This window comes from Balaenoptera physalus (genome assembly GCF_965194825.1).
Source record: "Balaenoptera physalus genome assembly, chromosome: 11".
In the NCBI taxonomy this organism is placed as follows: domain Eukaryota; kingdom Metazoa; phylum Chordata; class Mammalia; order Artiodactyla; family Balaenopteridae; genus Balaenoptera; species Balaenoptera physalus.
In genome coordinates this window covers 56,848,347-56,873,624 of record NC_138896.1, presented here as the reverse complement: position 1 = coordinate 56,873,624, position 25,278 = coordinate 56,848,347, and the positions used below count along the sequence as shown (strand labels likewise).

General features: G+C 43.6%; 1 protein-coding gene and 1 long non-coding RNA gene across 2 annotated transcripts in view; one reads left to right on the top strand and one right to left on the bottom strand.

The window, feature by feature from the left end:
• Positions 1 to 25,278, bottom strand: part of TGFBR2 (transforming growth factor beta receptor 2) — a 94,846-nt gene that overhangs the window by 48,910 nt on the left and 20,658 nt on the right. Inside the window, exons 2-3 of the mRNA XM_082415119.1 lie at positions 10,864 to 11,032; positions 6,875 to 7,065 (exon numbers count right to left, since the gene is read on the bottom strand). Of these exons, the coding sequence (XP_082271245.1) occupies positions 6,875 to 7,065; positions 10,864 to 11,032 (360 nt within the window). The remainder of the gene's footprint in view (positions 1 to 6,874; positions 7,066 to 10,863; positions 11,033 to 25,278) is intronic.
• LOC309638784 overlaps positions 1 to 25,278 on the top strand; it is an 88,853-nt gene that overhangs the window by 43,493 nt on the left and 20,082 nt on the right. The window lies entirely within an intron of this gene.

Sequence of the window (25,278 nt, the reverse complement as noted above, 5' to 3'; positions counted from 1 at the left end):
GGAGACCTGACTTTTGGAGAGCAGCTGGAAGAGCGGACCCCGGCCTCATTCTAATTGATCTACTTTAGGGAAGCAGGGAGCCACCGGGCATAGCACAAGGCACCACTGGGGGGTTTTGGGGGAAAAGATAGGTACCTGGTTCAAAAAGAAAGACAGCAAGGTCTCTTTAATTCCTTTGTTTTGGAACATTGGTTTCAAACTCATGAAAGCTGGCAACACCTTTCTGTGATTCATATCTTCTGCTGAAGCTTGGTACACATGGCAGGTAAAGGAGAGCTGATTCACTCCCTTCTCCCTCAGTTCCTCAGAGCAGCCCCTGATGGCCCTCGGAATACAGACTTCAAACCCTGTACTAGGGGCACAGACCTTGGTGAGAGTCTGGAGACCAAACCTGTAGCCCAGCTCTGCCACTAACTAGCTAAGTAACTACAGGCAAGTCACCTAACTTCTGTGTTCCTGGCTCTCTGCCATCATCACCTGGGGACAGTAATCTAATCATCTTTCTGGGCCTTAAGACGATTATCTCAACGAATCTTCAGTATCTTCAATACATTCTCTGCACATTTCTCAGGTATAGAACATAAAGGTGCTTCGACAAGGTGAACAAGACCAGAGGCATACAAGCCATCACTACACACCAACCTCGGGGAACCTGAAAGGAGTGAAGATGGGAGGACTGGTGGCTTGTGTAGAGGCCCATCCTCCCCCAAACCATCTGCCAGGCTTCAGGCTTCATGCCAGGCGTACAGACAAGCAACATGGAGCAGGAGAGAAAATCGGTGCTAAATAATGCAGAGAGTTGGCATTTGTCCCTTTTTTTTTTTTTTGGTAGACTAGGCCTGGGTGCCTATAGAGGCAAAGGAACACAGTGGTATCTTGTTGTCTGAGGCTGGGCTGTCCCACCTGTCCATTCGTCGGAGGACTGAGGTCATGGCCTCGGTTAAGTAAATGGAAATCACCAAATACAGGAAGAAAGCAACCAAATTTCTAAAATGAGGATAAAAATCCCAATGATGATGGAAAAAGGGAATAAGGGAATTTACTGGGAGTCACAAAAATGTTCTGTATCTTGATTGTGGTAGTAGTTACACAGCTATATACATTAGTCACAATTCAGTGAAAACAGTATCTTCAAACGGTAGATTCTATTTTATGTAAATTATACATCAATGAATCTGACTTTTAAAAAAAATCTCAATGATATGATTTACCAAGTTTAGGATTTCCATGCAGAGTTCCATGCAGAAAAATCTCTCTGGATGAATGGATGATCACAGACCAAGAGGAGGCTTTCTTTTCACTGTATCCAGTTTGTCGAATTTGAATTTTTTAATATGTACATATATTATCTGTTTAGAAAGACAGAGATAGAGAGAGTGCAAGAAAGAAGGAAATAAAAAGAGAAGGAAGGGGGAAAAACCCTCACAGAAGTTTTATTTTATACACAGCCCATTATGAATCCTAGCTATGCCACCCACTAGTCATGGGATCCTGGACAAGGTGTTACAGTTCTCTGAGCTTGGTTTTCTCATCCATAAGATGGGGATACTAGCAGTGCCTACCTCATGGGGTGGCTATGAGATTAAATGAGGCCAGGCCATCAAAGGGGCTTAGCAACAAACACAGCAACTGCATTCCCTCTGAATGTCAGCTATCATTCATAGTAGCACTGAAAATAAAGATCTACATTTAAAGAGTAAATCTTGTGGCTCAACTTTTTTTCCCTCACATATTTAAGAAAAATGTAAGATGTAAGTAATCATTATCCATTGTTTGTAGATCAGAAATCAACAAGAAAAGAGTGCTGTCCTAATAAAAATACCACACAGAACACTCCAGAGAGCTTTTGTGTTCACCATCTTATTTGACTTGGAGTAGAAAAATAAAATTTGCTTCAAGAGTTTTCCCACCTTATAAACCTGATCAAGGAGGTGAAAGACTTATATGCTGAGAACTATAAAACATTAATAAAGGAAACTGAAGATGATTCAAAGAAATGGAAAGATAACCCATGCTCTTGGATTGGAAAAATTAATATTGTTAAAATGGCAATACTACTCAAAGCAATCTACAGATTTAATGTAATCCCTATCAAATTACCCATGACATTTTTCACAGAACTAAAACAAATAATCCTAAGATCCATATGGAACCATAAAAGACCCAGAATTGCCTAAGCAATCCTGAAGAAAAAGAACAAAGCAGGAGGCATAACCCTCCCAGACTTCAGACAATGCTACAAAGCTACAGTAATCAAAACAGCATGGTATTGGCACAAAAAGAGACATACAGATCAATGGAACAGAATAGAGAGCCTAGAAAAAAAACCCCACACATCTGCAGTTAATTAATCTTTGACAAAGACGGCCAGAAAATGGGAAAAAGTCTCTTCAGCAAGTGGTGCTGAGAAAGTTAGACAGTTGCATGTAAATCAATGAAGTTAGAAAACACACTCTCACCATACACAAAAATAAAATCAAAATGGTTTAAAGACTGAAACATAAGACGTGACACCATAAAACTCCTAGAAGAGATCACAGGCAAAAAATTCTTTGACATAAATTGTACCAGTGTTTTCTTAGGTCAGTCTCCCAAGGCAATAGAAATAAAAACAAAAATAAACAAATGGGACCTAATCAAACTTACAAGCTTTTGCACAGCAAAGGAAACCATAAACAAAATGAAAAGACAACCTACAGAATGGGAGAAAATATTTGCAAATTATGCGACTGACAAGGGCTTAATTTCCAAAATATACAAACAGCTCATACAACTCAACAACAACAAAAAAACCCAATCGAAAAATGGGCAGAAGACCTAAATAGACATTTCTCCAAAGAAGACACAGATGGCCAACAGGCACACGAAAAGATGCTCAACATCGCTAATTATTAGAGAACTGCAAATCAAAACTACAATGAGGTACTACCTCACACCAATCAGAATGCCCATCATTAAAAAGTCTACAAATAACAAATGCTGGAGAGATTGTGGAGAAAAGGGAACCCTCCCACACCGTTGGTGGGAATGTAAATTGGTGCAGCATAGAAAACAGTATGGAACTTCCTCAGAAAACTAAAAATAGAATTACCATGTGATATAGCAATCCCACTCCTGGGCATATATCCAGATAAAACTATAATTCAAAAAAGATACATGCACCCTTATGTTCACAGCAGCACTATTCACAATAGCCAAGACATGGAAACAACCTAAATGCCCATCAACAGATGAATGGATAAAGAAGATGTGGTACGTATATACAATGGAATACTACTCAGCCAGAAAAAAGAACAAAATAACGCCATTTGCAGCAACATGGATTGAACCAGAGATTATCATACTAAGTGAAGTAAGTCAGAAAAAGAAAGACAAATACCATATGATATCACTTATATGTGGAATCTAAAATATGACACAAATGAACCTATCTATGAAACAGAAACAGAGTCACAGACATAGAGAACAGACTGGTGGTTGCCAAGAGGGAGGGAGTTGGGGGAGGGATCGACTGGGAGGTTGGAATTAGCAGATGTAAGCTTTTATATGTAGAATGCATAAACAACAAGGTCCTACTATATAGCACAGAGAACTATATTCAATATCCTATGAGACCCAGCAATCCCACTAGTGGGCATATACCCAGAGAAAACTATAACTCAAAAAGACATATGCACTCCAATGTTCATTGCAGCACTATTTACAATAGCCAGGTCATAGAAGCAACCTAAATGCCCAACAACAGATGAATGGATAAAGAAGATGTGGTACATATATACAATGGAAAATTAGTCATAAAAAGGAATGAAATTGGGTCACTTGTAGAGATGTGGATGGACCTAGGGACTATCATACAGAGTGAAGTAAGTCAGAAAGAGAAAAACAAATATCGTATATTAACACATATATGTGGAATCTAGAAAAATGGTACAGATGAACCTGTTTGCAAGGCAGAAATAGAGACACAGAAGTAGAGAACAAACATAGGGACACCAAGGGGGGAAAGTGGGGGTGGGATGAATTGGGAGATTGGGATTGACATATATTGACATATATATACTAACTAATATGTATAAAATAGATAACTAATAAGAACCTGCTGTATAGCACAGGGAACTCCACTTCGCTGTACAGTAGAAACTAACACAACATTGTAAAAGAACTATACCCCAATTTTAAAAAAATCCCATGATAAACCACAATGGAAAAGAATATATTAAAAAATGTGTATATATATATATATATATATATATATATATATATATGTGTGTGTGTGTGTGTGTGTGTATGTATATATATATATACATGCACACACATATGTACATAACTGAGTCACTTTGCTGTACATCAGTAATTAACACAACATTGTAAGTCAATTATACTTCAATTAAAAAAAAAGTTTTCATTCCTTAATATAAAGAAGAGATGGTGGCAATAAGAGAAATGGACCCCAAAGTGTTCTTCCTAATACCTGATGTTGTAGGGGAGGAAAATATCCCCCTACAACAAATAGAGAGAAGAGAGATGGTTATTTTTAAGCATACTCCCTGGAGCATTTTAGAAGACTCTGAAATCACTCAAATATCTGAGTCATCAGCTGTGCTGGATTTCTTGAGTTGTACAATGAGAAATACCTTTATGCTGATTATCTCACCTCATAAAGAAACAAACAGTCTGATAATGAATAAGAGGGAAAACATGAATGTGGGCCCATGATTATCACATGAGTTCAAAATACACTGAAAACTGAAGTCATAAATACCTTAAGAGCTTATAGTAATATACATATATATAAAATATATCCAACTTGCAAGCCATTTATCAACTTTTGTCCCCTTTCAATGAAATAAATTTTTCCATCGTGGATAAGCCAGTATGCAAAAGGAGAGAAAAGTTTCATAGATGGTAATAAACATGTCTGGATATTCCACTATTAGGGATTAATTCCTTTGGCTTAGCCTGGGCCTTGTTTTTAAAGGTGAAGTACTTGGGGAAGGTTAACGTGGTAAACCAGGATATCAAGGTTACCATGTTTTAGTGTGATTTAATCTAGTTACAATGTCCCTCCTAACTCAAATTACATAAGGAAAATGAGAGACATGGAGTGCTTGTAGAACGAAAAAACAGAAGAGGGGAGTGATTTTGGAAAGTGCTGCGCTGACAAGATGTACATGCCTGCCTTTGTACACTGAGAACTTGGCACAGGTGGGGAGTGGAACAGGAAGGGAGGGAAACTGGCTGAAGGACACACGGAGAGCAAGAGGTGAGTCTGCACTGCCCATGAGCACCATACACAAAGCATGAGACTCATCACTTTCCATAGTCGGGACACACACAGTAGCAGGGATAGTGTGTCGACCCAGCACTTGTGTTCCAAAAGGATTTTTTATGAATTGGACCTATCTGGGGCTAAAATAACCTTTCCCCATGCTGAATTTATATTCCTAAAACCAAGAGAATATTATTTGCATCATCAGCCTGGAAAAATTAAAAGGCTTATAATCTCCAGTGCTGGAGAAAGTAGATGGAAATTCATATGCTTATATATCTTCTGGGGGAGGAGAACAATTTAATAGTGGCTATCCAAATTTAAAATGTGCATACCTCTGATCCAGAAATTTCATTTCTAGAAATCTGTCTTGCAGAAATACTAGCACAAATGTATAAGATGTTTTAACAAAGATAGTCAATGTAGCATTAAGTGGAAAACTGGAGACACCTAAAATAAGCTACCAACTTATTTGGGAATAAGTTAAGAATGGTTAAATCACTCATAGAAGATATGCCATATTATGCAATTCTGGACAACAATTAAAAGGTGTACAATGTATCTACCTATATTGCTTGTTTAGAAGAGAAGTAAAAGAGGGTGGGTGAAAAAAAAATATTGCCAGGTAATATTTATAGTATGATCAACTATTTGTATGGAAAGATGGATGAGTGGGTGCAATGAATGGTTGGACAGATGGACAGATAGATGGACAGACAGATATACAGATGGATGGTGGATGGATGGACAGATGGACTGGTGTTTGAGTGGATGGACAGATGGACAGATACATGGATAGATGAACAGAGAGATGGATGGACAGATGGATAGATAGATGAATGGATGCATAGACAGATGGAGAGATGGATGGGCAGATGGAGAGATGGAAAAGTGGGTGGATGGATGAATGGGCAGATGGATGATGGATGGGCAGATGGATGGATGGGCAGATAGAAGATGGGAGGGAAGGTAGGAGGGAGACAGGGAGGGATAATATTGGGTTGGCCAAAAAGTTTGTTTGGCTTTTTGTGGAAGATGTTACAGAACCCGAACGAACTTTTTGGCCAACACAATATGCATGATGGATAGAGACAAGTGTGCATCCAACAGGCTATCATTACTGAGGTTAATGTACTTTCCCCTTTAGACAAATCCTAGGAGTATGTACACACAACAACTTGAGTTAAAGCAAGTCTCCCTCCTGAATCATACAGCCTCCTCCCAACTCTGGACCAGTCGTTCTCCAACTTGAGCTGCCTCAGAATCACCCTGGGCCTGCACCCAGAGTTCCTGGTTCCACAGCCAGGGGTGGCACCCCGGAATCTGCATTTCTAACAAGTTCTCAGGTGATGCCACTGCTGCTGTTCCAGGCCCTGCGCTTTGAGAACCACTGCTCTGGGTGACACAAACTATTTCTCAGTGACAAATCATCATGTGGGCCCCGGGAGCCAGATTTGATACAGACCAGAGCCAACCCTGCTACCCCTTAAGCCCCTCTTTCCAGCAGGTGAAGGGGGCCTGGTCCCCAGTGTGAGCCCACCCTCCAGCACCCGCCAGGAAGGGATGTGCCCTGAGCCTGCAGACCATCCCGAGAGGAACACTCACCTTCGGAGAAGATGATGTGGTCATTGCACTCTTCGGAGCTGCAGGAACACATGAAGAAAGTCTCTCCAGACCCCTTTTTTTCCTTCATAATACACTCTGGAGAAGCAGCGTCGTCAAGGACGAATCCATGGTAGGCGATCTTGGGGTCATGGCAGACCGTCTCCAGCGTGATGTTCTCATCATTCTTTCTCCTGGGGTACAGAGAAGGAGCGGGTGAGTGTGGTCCCACAGGGAAGCAGTCTGGGCTGTGTCTCCATCAGGACATTGTTTCTAACAGCAGCGCTGCCTCCTGTTCTCCATCACTTACAGGTTGTCCCATCATGTCCTGTGCTTTTCCACGCACTTCAGTTTTTCCTTTGCTTATCTCAGAACCCACTTAGGATCATAACGTGAGGGCTTTCCTTGGAGACAAACCTGTCAGAGAACTTTACACGTTATGCCTTAATTAAATCATTAAAGGGAGGGCGTGGGGAAACAGGAGATCGCTAGGTCCTCGGGGTGACTCCAAACCTTCCATCCTGACCACACTGTGAAGCTAGCATTGCATCTCTAGTTTGTTGGACAGAATCTAGCTAAATATTACTCAGTCATAAAAAGAACGAAATTTTGCCATTTGCAGCAACATGGATGGACTTGGGGGGCATTACGCTAAGTTAAATAAGTCAGACAGAGAAAGACAAATAGTATATGATATCACTTATATGTGGGATCTAAAAAATACAACTAGTGAATGTAACAAAACAGAAGGAGACTCACAGAGAACAAACTAGTGGTTACCAGTGGGGAGGTGGGGAGAGTGGGAGGTACCAACTGTTGGGTATAAGACAGGCTCAAGGACGGGAATATAGGCAATATTTTGTAATAACTACAAATGGAGCATTATCTTTAAAGATTGTATAAAAAATTAAAAAGTAATAAATTTTGAAAAAAAAACCTAAAAAACCCACCAAAACCCCTACCTATCCTTAACCCCCAAGCTATTGGAAGGTCTTGGCAAAAACAGTGGCCGTGAAACAAAAGGACCGCCCTCCCTGCCCCCATAGCTGTGTGCCCACCTGTGTAGGTGGGGGTTTGTGTTTGGTTTTGGTAACAGAATGAAGCCGTGCTGAGTCCTCCGGGATCCCAGGGAAAAGCACGGGGTCCCTGCCTTGTGAAGCCTCCAGAGGCCCCGGGATGGGACAAGGAAGAAACTGAGCCACGAAGGAAAGCTGCTCTGCAGCCCTGGGGCAGCTCTTTCAGAGCCCCCTGCCTTCCACCCACCGCTGCCTATAGAACTAGAATCAGAGGGAGGAAACTCAACCACAGTACTTGAGGCTCCATAAGGCCCTCAACTGCTTCCTCCACTCAGTGCTGTAATGGGGTCTCCCGGACAGGCAGGGCCCACTGTGCAAAACATCTGTGGGTACACTGGAGCACAGAAAGGGAGGATACAGTGAAATAAGTACAGACTTCTTCGTCCTGCTACTGAAGAGGCTGTCCATATCTGCGACAAAAGAACCCCAGTTATGAAAATTAATTTTGGTTCCAAAATATTTCTATCCTTGAAAAGGACTTAAGCATTTCACGTGGTAAGAGTGCACAACTGGCATTAGTTCAGTGAATGAATGAATCAGCGAGTGAATGAAAAGAACACTACAACTGATCATGGGAGAGTACCACCACAGAGAGCAGAGTCTTTTATTCCCCCACTGGGCTATTCCCAGGATAGCCTAGTGTGCGAGTGTGCGTGCCCCGGTCGCAGACTCTGAGGCTGTGAGATCTCTGGATCCCTGTGCAGGAGCTCTAGGGAGATTCCCCTGCGGGGACCAAAGGCAGCAATGCTGCACGGAGCGGGGAGGGGGTCGCGATGAGGCTTCTGCTGACCTGTGGGCAGCTGGGGGCTGGGATGGCCCATCAGAGCTGTCCCAAGCTGAGGCAAAGCGGTCAGGCGTTTGGGCCGCTGCAGCAACCAGTCCTGGGATGCTGGCTGCTGGTACGGAGAGGCTGAACCTGCCGGACTCCAGTGAAGCAGCTCGGGGAGCGGAGGGGAGGAGCAGCCCTGGGGGGCTTGGGGTGACCCCTCAGCCCAGGGTGAGCGCCTCAGTGCTGCCTGGGCGGGGGTGCAGGGCAGCATCCCTGGCGCCTCCCTCTCTCCACATCCAAATGTGTCGTTGCCCAGAAAGGTAAAAATAACGTTCACTGTATTTAATCTTCAGGGCTGAGACACAGAGGGCACAGAGAGGCTTCCCCACATGCCCGCATCTTCTGAGACAGCAAAGCTTCAGTGCCAGGGACGCGTGAGTCACACTCCACCCCTTGGACTTGTACTGGGGTAGGGAAACTACCTTTAATGAAAAGAGCCTGTTTGGGTGCAGAAGTATGTTCTCACCTCCAGTGGATATTTAAGTAAAGACAGTCAGCAGAAAACAGAAAGGAAGAGGAGCCTGGGGTCACCTGGTCTGGGGTCTGAGGCTTCCTGCCCCGAACCTGACAAGTGGTCCTCCGTCCTCTCTTGAACTTGGTCTGACTCTTCCAGAGAAGGAAGCCTGTCCCACTGGCAGGAAACCACGACTGAGAAAATGTTTCAACTGATCCTGAGTACAAGTCTGTCTGTCCCCTTGTAAATGCTGCGGGTCTCCTTCTGTCCTGCAGAGTTCTGCACAACAAGTTTACTGTATTTTCCACTTGAGAGCCCTTCAGATCTCTCAACAGAGCCCACGTCCTCCTTACTGGACTAGCCGTGGCCAACTGCCCCCACCCGCCCTCAGATGGCACGCTTCTGAACCTCTGATCACACTCGTGCCTCTGCTCTGAACACCATCTCTGTCAAAATCCCTGTTTCAAAAGCACCGCTCAGAGCTGGACACAAGTGCAGCTGGCAGGTATGGCAAGCTGCCGTGACAGATCTTTGCTGTTAACATTCCTTTAGTTCTTAAGAACCTAATTCATGTCCTGGTACATAGGGAAATGTGCCAGGGTTTCAGATTTATCATCAAGGCTGAGTATAAACGGTCTGGAGAAAGTCTCAAAAGACGCCTTCCAAAAGGAGCGGGCAAGATATCTGGGTTTACATTCTCATTTGCAAATGGCCAGGAGACACAGAGGTTACTTTAAAAAAATAGCTGATAAATTGAAACCATCAGAATAAGGCTTCAAAATGTTATATTTCATTAATGAATGTGTAGTTTTTTATAAAATAAGGACTCTCTTAATGATCTCTATTTTTTTTTTTAATCTCTGGCTCATACTCCCAATTCATAACTATGAGTTAATCAAATGATTCATGAGCACCCACTGTGTATGTGTGTGTGTGTGTGTGTGTGTGTGTGTGTGTGTGTGTGTGTGTCTGTGTGTGTGCATGCCTGGCAAGACGGGAGGATGAGGGTGGGAGGGAGGGAGGGAGGGAGAGGGACAGGGAGGGGAAAAGGGAGGGGGGAGGGAGGGGGAGGGGGGAGGGAGGGGAGGGAGGGGTGGAGAGAGGGAGGGAGAGAAGGGAATCTGCTCCAAGAGGAAGATGTGGTCCTGCTCCCAGAGGAAGACGCCGTGTTTGGCCCAGCAGTGGTGTGAGGCACTGGCCAAGGCTTCTGACTAAGGAATAGGTTGTCTCCTGATGCCGAGTCGCTTCCCCCATTTTTGACAAGTGCGTCCCTCTTGCAACAGCCCACCTTTCATCTCCACGAAACAGGACTGAGTTTGCGTCAGAAGAACAAAGCTCCTGGCGTCACTACGGGGATCCCAAGGGGTCTCAATTAAATGACTAGTAAGTGGCAAATCCCTCTCCTGGACACAAGGAATGGTTTCCAGACTTATAAATAGTAAAGGTACATGTGTGTATTTGAAAATGTACAGAGTATCTCTAGAAATTACACTGAACGACTGAAAAGGAGATGGTCTAAAGGGAAGGGAATGGGACAGATGTCGAAGTTTCGGGCATGAAGACACGTGACTACGTACCACGAACGCACACTGCGTATAAAAGGGGAAAGAAAGGAGTTACAGGGCATCCTTACCAGACAGCCACGCAGACCTCTTGCGGCTTCTCACAGATGGCCGTGATGCTGCAGTTGCTCCAGCAGGACTTCTGGTTGTCACAGGTGGACAATCTCACATCACAGAATTTACACAACTGCGGCAACTTGACGGCACCATTGTCGTCAGTGACCATCATGTCACTGTTAACTGGGAGGGAAAAGAGATGCATTACGTGATTAACCAACATAATCAGCTGCCAGTGTATTCCTGATACAATGCAATTTCAAATGAACCTGGTGTCAGAAGCATGAATGCGGAGAAAGGCCACATAATGCCTCCACATCAGATTAGAATTCTGTAATAAAAGCCAGGGCAGGGTGGAGATGGTTGGGGTGGAGGAGGTTTGGTAACTTCTTGCCTTTGTCAGTGATCGTCATAAGGCACTCTTTCTACAAAAGCCTCCCCATTCAATCCAGAGACAGAGGTTGCGTCGCCCCACTGCATGGCGCTGGGTGCTGGGGAACGTACCCTTAAGGAAATTATAGTTTAGCTGGTGGATGGACACTAAAACAGACCAGGGCAGGGCAACCCAAAATAAAGAGAGGCACGGAAGACATGGGAGCCAGACGAGAGTCACCACCTCATGGGCAGAGAGGGGTCACGAGGAGCAGAGCTGTGACGGGGGGAAAGGGGGTCGGCCAGCTCGGAGGAGACCCTGGGGGTGAGGGGGGACTTTGCCATCGCTTTCCTGACCTACACCCGACAGAGCTATCGGGGCCTTCTTTGCAAGAGCCTGGCTCTGACTGCTTCCTGTTGCCTTGAGCCAACTCAGTCGATAAAGTGTGTCTCCTTGACACACACACACAGGTGAGGCCTGGAGTCCCACAGGTGAGTGCCAGCAAGCTCCACCTCAAGGGTCTGCTGTCGGCAACCTCTCTGACCTCATCCCTCCCACCGCCACCAGCCACCCTCTTATTCTTCACTCACTACCTTTTAAGACACACGGGCCTTTCCTGGAAGAAGCCAAGCTCCTGTCTTCCTCAGGTCTTTCCCTTGCTGTGCCCTTTGCCTGCCTTCTTGTCACCTTCCTGATCTCTGCTTAAATGTCACCTCTTCATCCTAAAGCAGCCCACAAGGAACCAACATAGGGTTTTGTTTGATCTTCTGCACAATCTCCATCACTCACTGGCTTCTGCTCCAACCACCAAAATGCAAGCTTCATGAGGCCTTCTCTGCCTTGTTTCCACACTGCTTCTCCAGGGCCAAGAAGAGGGGCTGTCACATAGAAGATATCCAAACAAACGTACTGAATCAATGGTGACTAGCTAACACACGAAGGAATGAACACAAGAAACTCACATCTGGCCTTGGCGCCAGGTGGGAAGGGACAGAGAGCTTCCTCTCTCCCCTTGGGGGAGTGTGATGATACACGCAATATTCACTCACATTCACCAGTAACACACCGAAGACAAACTGTCCTTGGCAACACATGTCTGTGTGCTGAGACACGCTAAAAAGGTGTAACACCCCTTCCCTCTTTTTTTCCTCAATGAGATCCTTTTCCATTGGCAATGGTGGTAACTAAAGGCATGAGTTTGGAGAGTGAGACCAGGCTATTGTCCACAAACGTGAACTCAAAGACACTTCTTTGCTAGACTAGGAAAGATTAAGCACCCAGACAGCAGGGGGCACTAGACCAGACTCCATCAGGAAGCGGGAGGGTGCTTCTCCCAGGGTCACCATTGGAAAGGCCTGAGCAAATCCTCCTCGTCCTCTTCTGTGTTAAGGACGCTCCAGCCTAAGTCCAGATGCACAGCTTCCAAGACCTCCCATGGCCGCTCCCTGCCCATGAGTTCTAGTTTCTGTCACCGACACTTTGCCACGCAGATGTCTTTGTCGCTTGGGCATAGCACCTGTTTCCTGGGTCTCTAAAAATATAAACCTATATAAATTTAAGATTTGCTTTCTTGTGGTACATTAAATATAGAAGCAAAAAAATAAACCCATTCATCCCTCTCAGGCCTCAAGTTCATTTCAGGAAGTGTATTTTTAGGTAACAAACTATTTTGAAATTCTCAATGTCTCCCAAACCAAGAGCTCTAACTAAGCTTAGCTAAAAATACAGGCCACAATGCTCTCTGAATCTTGTGTTCCATTTGGGACCAAAACAACAATGAATATATATATATTTTCTACAATGGTTAGATTTGGATCCATTTGTGAAACAGCTAATTTAACCCTTCAGGCTTCCCTACAAGACATGGGCAAGGCAAAACAAAACAAAAAAAAGCTAGGCCATGTTCTGTTTATTTGATTTTTTTAATAGAGTAGTTTCAGACAAACATCTATTTGCTGGTTAGAAAGCTTTGTTTTTAAATATAAAATCAAGCCTCCAAGACTTGGAATTCAGCCTTCCAGCATTTTAGGATTTTAGCCTCTATTAGTGGTTATCAACTTTGGGGCCATGTTGGAATCCATCACTTAGGGCGCTTTAAAAACTCATGAAGCAGCCCCACCCCCCGGACATGCTGATTTAATTATTCTGGAGGGTGGCCTGGGCACCAGGTCTTTTAGAAGCTGCTCAGACAATTCTCGATTCTCACGTGCAACCAAGGCTGAGACCCTGACCTGGAATTAGTTGGAAACGACATAACTGGCACAAAACAAATCAGCACAAAAATACCCTCCCGGCCCCCAACACACAAACACATATATAATGTATGTGACAGTGGTGGGGTAGCCCCTCAATAAAGCTGGAAGATGTTTCCTTGTGAAAAACATACACTTAAAGCCACGTGATTAGCACTTTGACACACTGCTGATGGAAAGGAGTCCTTCCCTGGGCTGGCAGATCCTTTTCTAACAAAAGCTAAGAAGTGTGACAAAAGTGGCAGAGTCAGGAGTGATGGGAGAGAAAAAAACCAGATGTGACTGGTGCTGGGAGCTGCAGCGGCGACCACAGATGTGTTGACAAGTGCAAGTGCTTCAGATCTGATGCCTGCAAAACACAATCCACAGGGAAGAGACAAAAAAAGGGTCATGAAAAAAAAGAAAGAAGAGAGAAAGAAGAAGAAAGAGGGTCCAGTAGGCTGCAGGGCTCAGAGGGCCGGGAGACAGGCAGATGCACAGCCCTCCTGCCAGATGGAGAGGCCAAAAAAGAGAAATCTCATGGCTGAATTCTGGGGAAAAGGCAAAAGGACAACTTGACTCCACACGCGGAGGCACAGGCATGTGGAGGGAGGGGGATGCATACACTAGAACTTGTCCATATTAAGCACCTACTATGTGCTAGTCAAGGTGCTAAGTTATCACATAGAGCCTCCTGAGTACCCAGCGAGGGGGCCCCATTTTTCCCTTTGTTACAGTAACAGCTACCGCTGCTAAGGTGAGCAGACTTTGTAGCTTGACCAGCTTTTTTTTTAATTGGAAAAGTTCGAAAGCCTTGACACAGGGCATAGTCACTGCCATGCCCCCACCCCCACCAGGCACTCCCTACTAGCGGACCCAGGAGGCTCCTGATCTGGATGATTCCACCAGCAAATAGCATCCAGGCTCCGCTTAAGGCCAGTATTGTCCTTTGTGAACAGGTGCAGTGGTGGGATAGAGAGAGAAGTGCAGGAGCATGGCTCCCTTCACCTTTACTGGGGGTCACCTAATCTTGATAAAGGCTTTAAGTGCTCACTTTGGGGCAAGGGGACAGAGAGAAATGCATACAAGCTTTTGCTCTTGGCTTCAGAGGCTGGTTCACAGATTCCCTGAAAGCCCATAGCCCCAGGTGAAGAATCTGAGGCCCACCCCGGAGTCCTCGCAGGTCACTGAGAACATGCTGGATAGTTCAAGGCTAATCAGAGTGGGGGGCAGGGCCAGTGGGGCAGAATGTGGGGGGGATGGTGATTCACTCCACTTACAATTGCCTCTTGTGCATTCCAGTCCACAGAAAAAGCTACTGTCATAGCAAACAACATCGTATGCTTAATACATAATTTTTGTGAAGCCAAAGGAATGAAGAGTTAATGCATGCATGTAAGTAGCCAGGGACAAAGATATTCCTCTAAACAACAGCATAACAAACACCACCTAATGAACCCTATAGCCAACCCCAAACAACTTCAAAATTCCTTCCAACGCAGGTTGGAAAATTACTCTCCTAAGTGTCTTCAGTTAAGATGATCTCATATTAAGGTGTATTTTCCTGCCTAGGGACGCTCTGTGAGCAACTGACCATCCTCAGGGAATTTTCTACCTATAACAGGCAAATGAGCTCTTCGTAACGTTCTCCAGAATGACAAGATCTCTCACCTGGAAAGCCATCCAGTAAAGGAAGTGAATGAGGGCGGCCTCCTCCAGCATATGACAGTATCACATGGCCCATCACATGTCACTTCTCTTCAAACAGACCCATGAGTAATAGCAAGACCTTCAGTCTAGATCACACTGCCTTCCTCATTTTAGGGCACATTTTCCCCCAACTCACTACCTAGAGATAGAGGTTTCGAGTCTTGAGAATAAGAACTAAGTAAATGCTTAGCTATGTCTATTTCTGGAATAGTACTACTATCTTTGAAGGTCATAGATGAGCAGCCTAATAAAGGTTAGATTATTCCAGATAAATATTAGGAATTTTGCATACAAATTGTTACTCCATAACTTTGGAATGGTGTCTACTATTAGCTGAACTATTAGGTAAAGTCTCAAAATTCTAGACATAATCCCAAACACTTTGGCAGAAATGCATTCACGTATCTTTGAATTCCTGCATCTATCTACTGTTGTTTTATGGCATGTTTTGGGGGCATTTAGGAATTCATTTATTCCACAAACACCTGTGGATGTCTTGCTTTGCGCTATAAATTTCATAGCAGGATAATTAAAATTGATATAACCAAGTGGAGCATCTCAAAGAATAATCCACGGCAACTGGCAAACGAAACTATGACTCAGAGCAGTGCTCTCAGATATTAACAAGCACACAGCTCCCGTGGGAATATGTTAACCCCGCTGGGGTATGTGTATGGAGTGTACTGGCTCATGCAATGGTGGGGCTGGCAAGTCTGGAATTTCTAGTGCAGGCCGGCAAGCTGGAAACTCAGGCAGGAATCAGTGCTGCAGTTTTAAGGCAGAATTCCTTCTCCAGGAAACCTCAGTTCTTGCCTGTAAGGCCTTCCAACTGATTGGAGGAGGCCCATTCACATGACTGAGGGTAATCTACTTTCCAGAAAGTCAACTGATTGTAGCTGTCAATCATCTACCTTCCCAGCAACCCCCAGATTCGTGCTTGATGAAAGACCAGGGCACTAGAGCCTCGCCAGGTGCTCGCAGGTACCATTCAGGGTAGGACAGTGACTCTGTCCTCAGCTGATGCTCGTGCCTGTCCATACTTTGGGCAGGAAGTCAGCGGAGAACCCAGTTTGCGGCTGGCCATGACTTCCCTTTCTCCACTCATTCTGGATCTAGCAAAATCGAATACCGATTCCTCCTCACCATTTTTCCAGGCATGGTCTCCTCTTACAGTTCTTTCCATCTGCTCCTCTCTTGCTCCTGGCCTTGTAAACGATCGTGGGCCCAGAGGCTCTGATCACCACATGGGCCACAATGGAAAGACTTGTTCTCCGCAAGAAGGTTTTTAATCGCAGTTGGCATTCAGAGTCAGACACAGAGGCAACCATCTGGCAGCCAGCCGCCATGGTCTGCGATGTTGGCAACAGACACCCATGGCCCCCGAGACCCGGTGGGACCAGTCTACTGGCCTGTCACACGTGCCATCCCCCCCAGAACAAAGCAGCCACTCAAACGACTCACAGGACCCTTCATGACTCGTCATGAAAGAAAGCCATTCCCCAGCGAGTCAAATAAGTTGGCCAACTGCTAAATACAAACAAATAAAACAAAAATAACCCTCGTAATTAAGTCAAAGATAGTTTAGGAAGATTTCCCTTCTCTGAACTTCTATTGCATACTTGGAACTTCTAATACAAGGCGATACCTTATTAGTTTTTAAATTGTATTTTAACCCTCATCCCTTAAATAATTATAAGTATATTGAAAGCAGGAAAGGAGGGGCTTTTCTCCGATGAAAGTCCCCCAAAGTCTCTGGGAACCAGGATCAGTACTGGAGAAACCACCACTAAGGTAACTGGGAGGCCAGAGTCTGGTTTTGAGAGGCACAAGAGGACAGAAAGGCATTTGATTGGGAACAGAGCATAGACCAGGAGAGGTTGAGCAGAACGGGGGATCTAAACAATCTAGGGGCAGGATCTCTGAAGACAGCAAATTATTCAACAAACACGCATCCTCTGTTTTACAGATGGACAGAAGGTGAGGTACACGATGTCTGAGGTGTGTACTCAGGTCATAGCATGGCTTGGCCAAAACTGGATTTAGAACAGGCAAGAAGACAGACGAGGCATAAAAAATGTCCCAGCAGGAGCACAACAGGCAAGAACAGAATCCAATTTTGTCTATCTAGTCTCATAATAGGACTATTCCTTTCTAAAAACGAACTGAAGAAACTCAATGCCTGGTTTAAAAACTTAAAAGTCAAGGGCTGGTGAATAAACCACTGAATCTGGACAGTTGGAGACCCTCTTAATAAAACTCCAGCCTAAATTCACTGTTATATAGGTAACTGTGAATGACCTGGAAAGGAGGCAGAGGTGTGTGTGTGAGTGTGAGAGTGTGTGTGTGCATTTATGTGTATAATTCCCCACCCTCTTTGACTTGTTCAACTGAGGGAACTTAGCTTTGAGGGTTTCTTTTTTTTAGCCTTTTTGGCTCATAAGTTTAACAGTTCACTATGGATGGTTTTAAGAAGAACTGTATAAACATAAATTTGTAGCAAATTAAGGAATTAAGGGATGTTTCAAAGGGATTAATTCAATACAGTACTTTAAATGGAAAACTTGATTGTTCCTTTTTTAAAAAATTATTTATTTATTTTTATTTTTGACTGTGTTGGGTCTTCGTTGCTGCACACGGGCTTTCTCTAGTTGCAGCGAGCGGGGGCTACTCTTCATTGCGGTGTGCGGGCTTCTCATTGCAGCGGCTTCTCTTGTTGCGGAGCACGGGCTCCAGGCACGCAGGCTTCAGCGTGTTGTGGCATGCGGGCTCAGTAGTTGTGGCTTGCGGGCTCTTGAGTACAGGCTCAGTAGTTGTGGCACACGGGCTTAGTTGCTCCGTGGCATGTGGGATCTTCCTGGACCAGGGCTCGAACCGGTGTTCCCTGCATTGGCAGGCGCATTCTTAAGCACTGCGCCACCAGGGAAGTCCCTTGATTGTGCCTTTGAACTAGGATTTTTAAATTTTGATTTACAAGGAAATATTAAAGGAGTTATATATAGTATAAAACAAGCTGTAACTGAATGGAAAAATAATTGCTTTTTCCAGTGACAAACATAAAATAACTGAGCAGGAGTTTCACCTGCATCTTCCCTATTTAACACTCCCCAGCCCCTCTAATTCCAAACAGCTCCCAAATAGGCATGCTCTGTTTTCTTACTTATCCTGAATTTCTTGGATCACTAAGCAATGAAATGCAGTTTGAGCTCTCAAACAAGTTGTTGAATTTGCTTTTTTTTTTTTTGATATATGTCCCAGAATCAGGTCACATATCAGGTGACAAAACCCAAACATTTAAAATGATTCTTGCAGATGGAAATATCTATATTGTTGCCAGAGGCAGTATTTCAGAATACAGGCACTTGTGCCCTGTTCAAAGAGTTGAAACACTTTTAGCACTCTCAACTTTAATAGAGATCCTTCATCTTTAACAGGGATCTCATGCATAAAACACCCTTCTGAGAGCTGGACAGAGGTGAGCAGTCTGCAACAAATACCACCATCCATACTTGCCAATTTTAGTTTACCATTGAGAAAGCTGATTTTAACAGTGCATTTATCTGGCAAATCCTAACTGTATAGTTTTTGAAATGAGCCCAAACCCAAGAGCATGCAGGGCTGGGGCTGAGGAAGAGAGGAAACAAGTTGAAAAAAATGAAGCCATATCAATGCACATGGGAGAGTTCATCAAGTGAAGATTAGACTGTGGCGCTAATTCATAGTCTGTCAAAATCATAACTTTCCCGCTAGGAAGGGCTTTAAAGTTGGCCCTTTACATAAAGTAATAGTAACTGAGAAAACAATTCTCCCTCAGTTGATATGACTTGGATGGTGGGCTGTAGCAACAAGGAAAATAACCCAGAGATCACTGAAAATAAAAGATGATTAACTAACTCTCTTAGTGACAGTCAAAACAACACTGGTAAATAGTCTGATAGAGGCAAGATAATGAGCAGAAGATTTATGGAGCATTACCGCATTCCAATTCAGCTAAAATCATTTGTTACCTACCAGAAATATTAGCCAACATAAACAAACATGCATTATTTATCTGCTCTGGAAGAGCCTTCAAATTAACCCTTTATGGAAAGCTTGGACAGAATAGGGCATGGTTCTTTTTTCAAGATGCTTATGATCCTACAGGAAATAAAAAACTTGCACAAAAATGATTTTTAGCAAAAGAACTTTGGAAACGGTCTACCCAAAGATATGCTTTTCCATTAAGTTATTTATGTAGGAATTAAACAATACTTTAACTCAAAATGCTGAGGCCACTGAATGCAAAATGCCAGAACTAATACAAAATCCGATAAGAAGGGATTTTTTTAAAAGGTAGCAGCTATTTGAGAATCAGAAAAATAGGCATCTGGGTTGAGCCGTTTGTTTCAACTGAGCAAGGAATTTGGTCGGAATATCAATCTCCTGTGAGATCCAGCTTTACATTTCTAAATTTCTGTGGTGGTTTTTCCCTACCTCTCTTCCAAAATGGGCTGCAGTGTCCTGATGCAGGCCCGGTGCCGGAAAGGTTTTTCAATTACAGTTTTATGAAGTATGTGAAAATACCAGTCAAAGCAGATGATTCCCATATTTGTGATCTGGAAAAAGGCCGAAACACTACTGCACTCAGGAGAGATACTCCTTCAGATGGTGAGTCTCAGAGGCTTGGTTTCTGGCAGCGAAGGAGCCTGGGGCTGGACCAGGCTGGGAGATGCTGCAGCCCAGCCAAGATCGCTACGCGGGGGTGGTGGGCGCGGACAGCCCCCAGATGTATCGTTTGGCTTAACTTCTCTTCTTTTTCAAATGTGAACCAAGTTTGAAAATGAGGCGATGTCACATGAAAAGCTGGATTTCCAACTCCACTTAAGAAAATAAAAAGACTGGGCAACAGTGGGCAACATCATTCCGTGACAACCATATCTGGCGGGGAGGGGCAGTGCCCCCTCCTTAAGTCGGCCTCATCCCCGCCGCTCCTCTGTGTCTCCTACCCCCTGCCCCTTTGGCCACCTGAATGTACCATTAGTGAGTATTTAACATGCCCATTCAATTCTCTCTTCCCATATTAGAGGTTTCACAGGAATGTAAAAATTCATGATTAACTCTCTAATATGGATATTTTCCAATATGCATTTTATTCTCTAATGCGGATACTCACATTTCAGTTCAAGGAAAAGGAAAATTTTCTACTTTAGAAATCAGATCTGTGTGGGATAAATGATAATAACAACAACGATAATAATTTCTATTATCACCATTTACTGGATGCAGACCAAATGCTTAGTCCAGTGCTAAGTGCTGTAACGATTAGTTCATTTACTCATCACAAATGCCATGTAATTTTGTCATCATCATTTTATAGATGATTAAGGGTCAGAGAGGTGAAGTAACTTATGGAACGTCAACGAGAGACAGCCAAGGAGAGACAAAGCCACAGGTCATATGCAAGCCCTCATCCCTCCTGATATGAAGAAGAAAATAGAGATTCCCCTAGAGGTTTAAGAGCAGAGCTGTACACTCATTCCAGCTGAAGGCAAAGACTGAGTGTGGCCAGCTGGAGTTGAGGGGAGCAGGTAGGGGTGGGAGAGCAGTATGTTTCTTGGAAGACAGCTTTGGTTCTCTGCAATTACTTCACTTATTTTATTTTAGGATACATCTGTAATAAGGGCAGGTTAGTAAAGTCCAAGAGTTCTCAAGTCAAAGACTTGAGTGTGAGTTCAGGTTTGGGGGCCAGCCACTTAACTTCTTGGAACCTCCATTTCTTGATCTACGAAATGGTACTTTTTAGGGTCAAGACAAAGAGAAAACATGCTTGACGTACATGTGAAAACTGTCTAGACGGTTAAAAGTGCCACACAAGCACTCCCTGGCGAGAAAAGGAACAGGGCAGTCAATGCTCTCTCTCCCAAAAGGAAATTACAGGAAAGGCATGCCAATGACAAGACAATTAAGAGTCTGGTAAATCTATTCCCACTTATCAGTAGAATGCAGCAGTTTGATGACTTCTAAGAAATCTTTCAGGACATTTGAGTAAACAAACTGAAATATAATAACTTTTGTTACTGCGATGATCCAAAGCTTTCAAAGAGATAGAATGAAATCAGTCATTGTTACTGTAAAGTTCCCAGGAGTGCTTAGGGTCTTCAAACAACCCTTCTAGAACCAAATAACCTGGTTTTAAAATATTGGTCATAACCAGCTTAGGTCTCGCAAATAGGCAGTAAGTTGAAGATCAAGTTCAGTTTTCCAATCCTCTGCTGACCCTTGCACAACATGCAACAGGCCAGAGCTGATCTGCTTTGGCTTTGCGACACCTAGTATGTTACCTGACAATGTGCTGATAAAATTAGTGAGTTTTGACACTCAGAGACGGGGAGGCAAGGAGGCGTCTTAAGATTCTGGAACTCTAACATGTTGAAATAAGCTTATGTTTGGCTTTCTTTGAGAAAGAAAGAAAGGAAACAAAACCAAGACACTTAGATTCACAGCTGACCAGAAAACTGGAGGACACCGGCAGCAACTTTACTAGATTTTTAAGTGTCTAGTTAAGAAGGAATGCCATTCAGATGTATGGAAAGCAACAGTCCTTAATCTCTTCTCCTTGAGGCCATTTAGTCTCGTAAAAATTAATGAGGGGCTACTGCTCTCAGAGTCATACTGGAGAACTGTCCAGGCTGGGAGTGGAGAAAGCTCTAGATGACGGTGAGCTGGCTCCAAGCTCCAGGGCAGTTAGCCCGTCCTCTGCCAGTCAAATACTGGGTTGAACACGATGATTTTTAAGGTCCTTTTCATTTTGGAAAACATTCACAATTCTACCCCCAAAGTCATGAAAGCTGAGTAATTCAAACATGTCCCAGCACTGACCTGGCACCCCTACTTAAATAGCATGAGATGCCATGATTCCGTTTATATAAGAAAAATGGCTTCAAGACTATCATTTTGTTTTGTTTTCTCTGCTAATGAAGAAATCCACTCTGTGCCACTTCTCGGCACGCTGATGAAGGACCACATCCCCCCTTCATGTGCATAGACTTCAGCAACCTGATCAGGGCAGCTGACCAGTCTTCCAAGAACAGAAGTACAGTGTCATTCGTGCATCATAAGGTTGGAAGGAAGGAAAATGCTGTCAGGTGACAGAGGATCACTTTCCATTCAGCCCCTGTAGGCATTTCCTCTGACTTTACAGGGGATGTAGAGGAAATTCTGATTTAGAACAGACACTTTAACTGTAAAGTTTCAAACAACAACCTTCAGCATTTGAAACATCTGTGGTTACCCTGGATCCATTCTCTGGGATCAGCTTGAATGATAACTATTAATAACAGGTATGGTTATACAAAAACAGCCTTTTGCTTGCTCAATGCCTTGATTACGTGTGGCAAACAGTTAATGAAACATTGGTATGACTGTTCCCATTTACAGAACAGGGAAGTGTTTAAATAACTAGCTGACGCTGGCAGGCAGAGGCTGGCAGCTTCATGAGGGCAGGACTGTCACCTGTCTTGTTCCAGGACAGACAGCCTCAGCCCAGGTCGGCCACATACTAGGGGGTCCATAAATGTTGGCTGAGTTAAAGGCCAAAATTCAAAATCAAGCTCCAACCACAATGCCATCTATTTAAGGCTGATTCTCCCCAAAATGCAAATGAAGGAAAAGAAATACAGCCAATTTTAAGGAAATGAAAGTAAAAAGCACTCCTAGTCTCAGCATTATGTTAACAGGGACCCAGTTTTAGAACTTGGGTGCAGGGGGTACTTTTAATGGATTAGCAGCAGCCAAATGACCCTTGACTCACTGGCGTAAGAAGAGCAAAAAGCACGCTCAGATTCAGTTTGGTTTCTAAGATAACACCAACCACTTTTAAACCTCCCCCTGCATGTTGTTCAAGCAGAGGAAGTGAAACAAAAAAGAAACAAGTTTCAAGCGTTGTTAAGCCTTCAAGAAAGGACAACAAAGTGTAGGAAATCTGAAACAAAATCTGAGAATCTGCCCTTAAACTGGGCAACTTGGCTTGTTTTCTCACAGTGCAGCTGGATGAGAAAGTGAGGTGGTCTCTGCCCTTCCTGGGCAGCACTCGTGGCTGTCATGACCTTACTGTTATTTGCAGTAAACAGTGTGAAGGGCTCTGGGGAGGTACGTAGCTGTGATCTGTGCGATGCTATCTTCCAATGAGTGAGAAGTCAATAGCCCTCCCGGCCCCGACAGTCCCAGTCACGCTGCTGAGAAGAGAAAGCAGCATTTACATGATGATGTTGGATTGTCAACAGGCTGCAGTAGGGTCAAGATAGATTCCAGCACTCATTTTATTTTATTTTACTTTTTAAATTTATTTTAACCAAGTCTAGTTGATTTACAATGTTGCATTAATTTCTGCTGTACAGCACAGTGATTCAGTTATATATATATAAATTTTTTAAAATATTGTTTTCCATGATGGTTTATCACAGGATACTGAATATAGTTCCCTGTGCTATACAGTGGGACCTTCTTGTTTATCCATATAATATATAATAGTTTGCATCTGCTCATCCTCAACTCCCATCCCTGCCTCCCTCTTGGCAACCAAAGTCTATTCTCTATGTCTGTGAGTCTGTTTCTGTTTTGTAGATAAGTTCATCTGTGCCATATTTTAGATTCTACATATAAATGATATCATATGGTATTTGTCTTTCTCTTTCTGACTTACTTCACTTAGTATAATAATCTCTAGTTGCATCCTTGTTGCTGCAAATGGCATTATTTCATTCTGTTTATGGCTGAGTAGTATTCCACTGTATATATGTACCACATCTTCTTTATTCATCCAGCAGTCATTTTAATACGGAAAAATGAGAACCACAAAGCCCTGGAAGTGCGTCTTCTCACTTGGTACTGGAATCCAAAGGGCTGCTCCCAGCTATGGGCGATGGCCACCTTTACATACTGAAATACCATTCAGTACGAGGGCTAAGGGTGGAGTACGCAACTTCAACTTTGAAATGTTGTGAATTACCTTTGATTAGGAAGTCAAACTACAATACTTTCTAGTTCTTCAGAAGACTTTTTAAGCAAGCTCTTGTATGCAGCTAACTTTGGCGTCTTTGATTTGCAGTCAAATAATCTCATTCATTAAACCTACCCAGTGCTGGAGTGAAGGCCAAGATGTGTAAAAAGCTACATGGCCCCGGGGGTGACCGAGAAAGTACCCTCTGACTCCATTTCACAGTCTCTTACCCGTCTTAGTCCTATCTTTTTACCAACACCAATGGAGTTGTAGCCTGGCTCCATTTCTTGTGGAGTCCAATATAAAAACGTGTGTCTATAAATGTAAAAAGAGAGAAGTAAAGATGAGAGACGGTGGGCGTGGGGAGGTGACAGGCAGCCTCTAGTTTTAGGGCATTTGAACTTGCTGTTCCCTCCAACCAGAACGTTCTTGCCCCAGACATCTGCCTTTTTCCGACAGGGGTATGACAACCATCACTCTCTACTCACTTGTACACACGGACTTCATGCTCCAGAATCGTGAACACTGCCTGGCACGTGGTAGTTGGTCCTCCATAAACACTTACTGTTTCCAGTTTTCTGTTTCCCTTAGTCTTCTAAAGTCAAGTTTCATATCCCTTCCTTAGGTTCCAAGAGAAACCTTCTACCCTCCTGATAAATTCCTCTCATTTGTAAAAAATTAATACATATTTGCTGGAACAGGAATAAAAATATGCTCACAGAGGAAATAGGGGAAAAAGATGTATTGGACCCAGGCATGGAGGGTATAAGTAGTCATGGCAGAGTTTAAAGAAAATGAAAACCTCGAGGATTGGTTAATCAACGTTAGCTGTATAAAGAAGTCAGTTCAGAAGTCAGAGCGATAAACAACAAGGTCCTACTGTACAGAATGGGGAACTATATTCAACATCCTGTGATAAACCATAATGGAAAAGAATATGAAAAAGAATGTATATATATATGTATAACTGAATCACTGCTGCACAGAAATAACACAACATTGTAAATCAACTATACTTGAATAACTTTTTTTTTTTTAATTATTTTTGGCTGCATTGGGTCTTCGTTGCTGTGCGTGGGCTTTCTCTAGTAGTGGAGAGCAAGGGCTACTCTTCATTGCAGTGCGTGGGCTTCTCATTGCG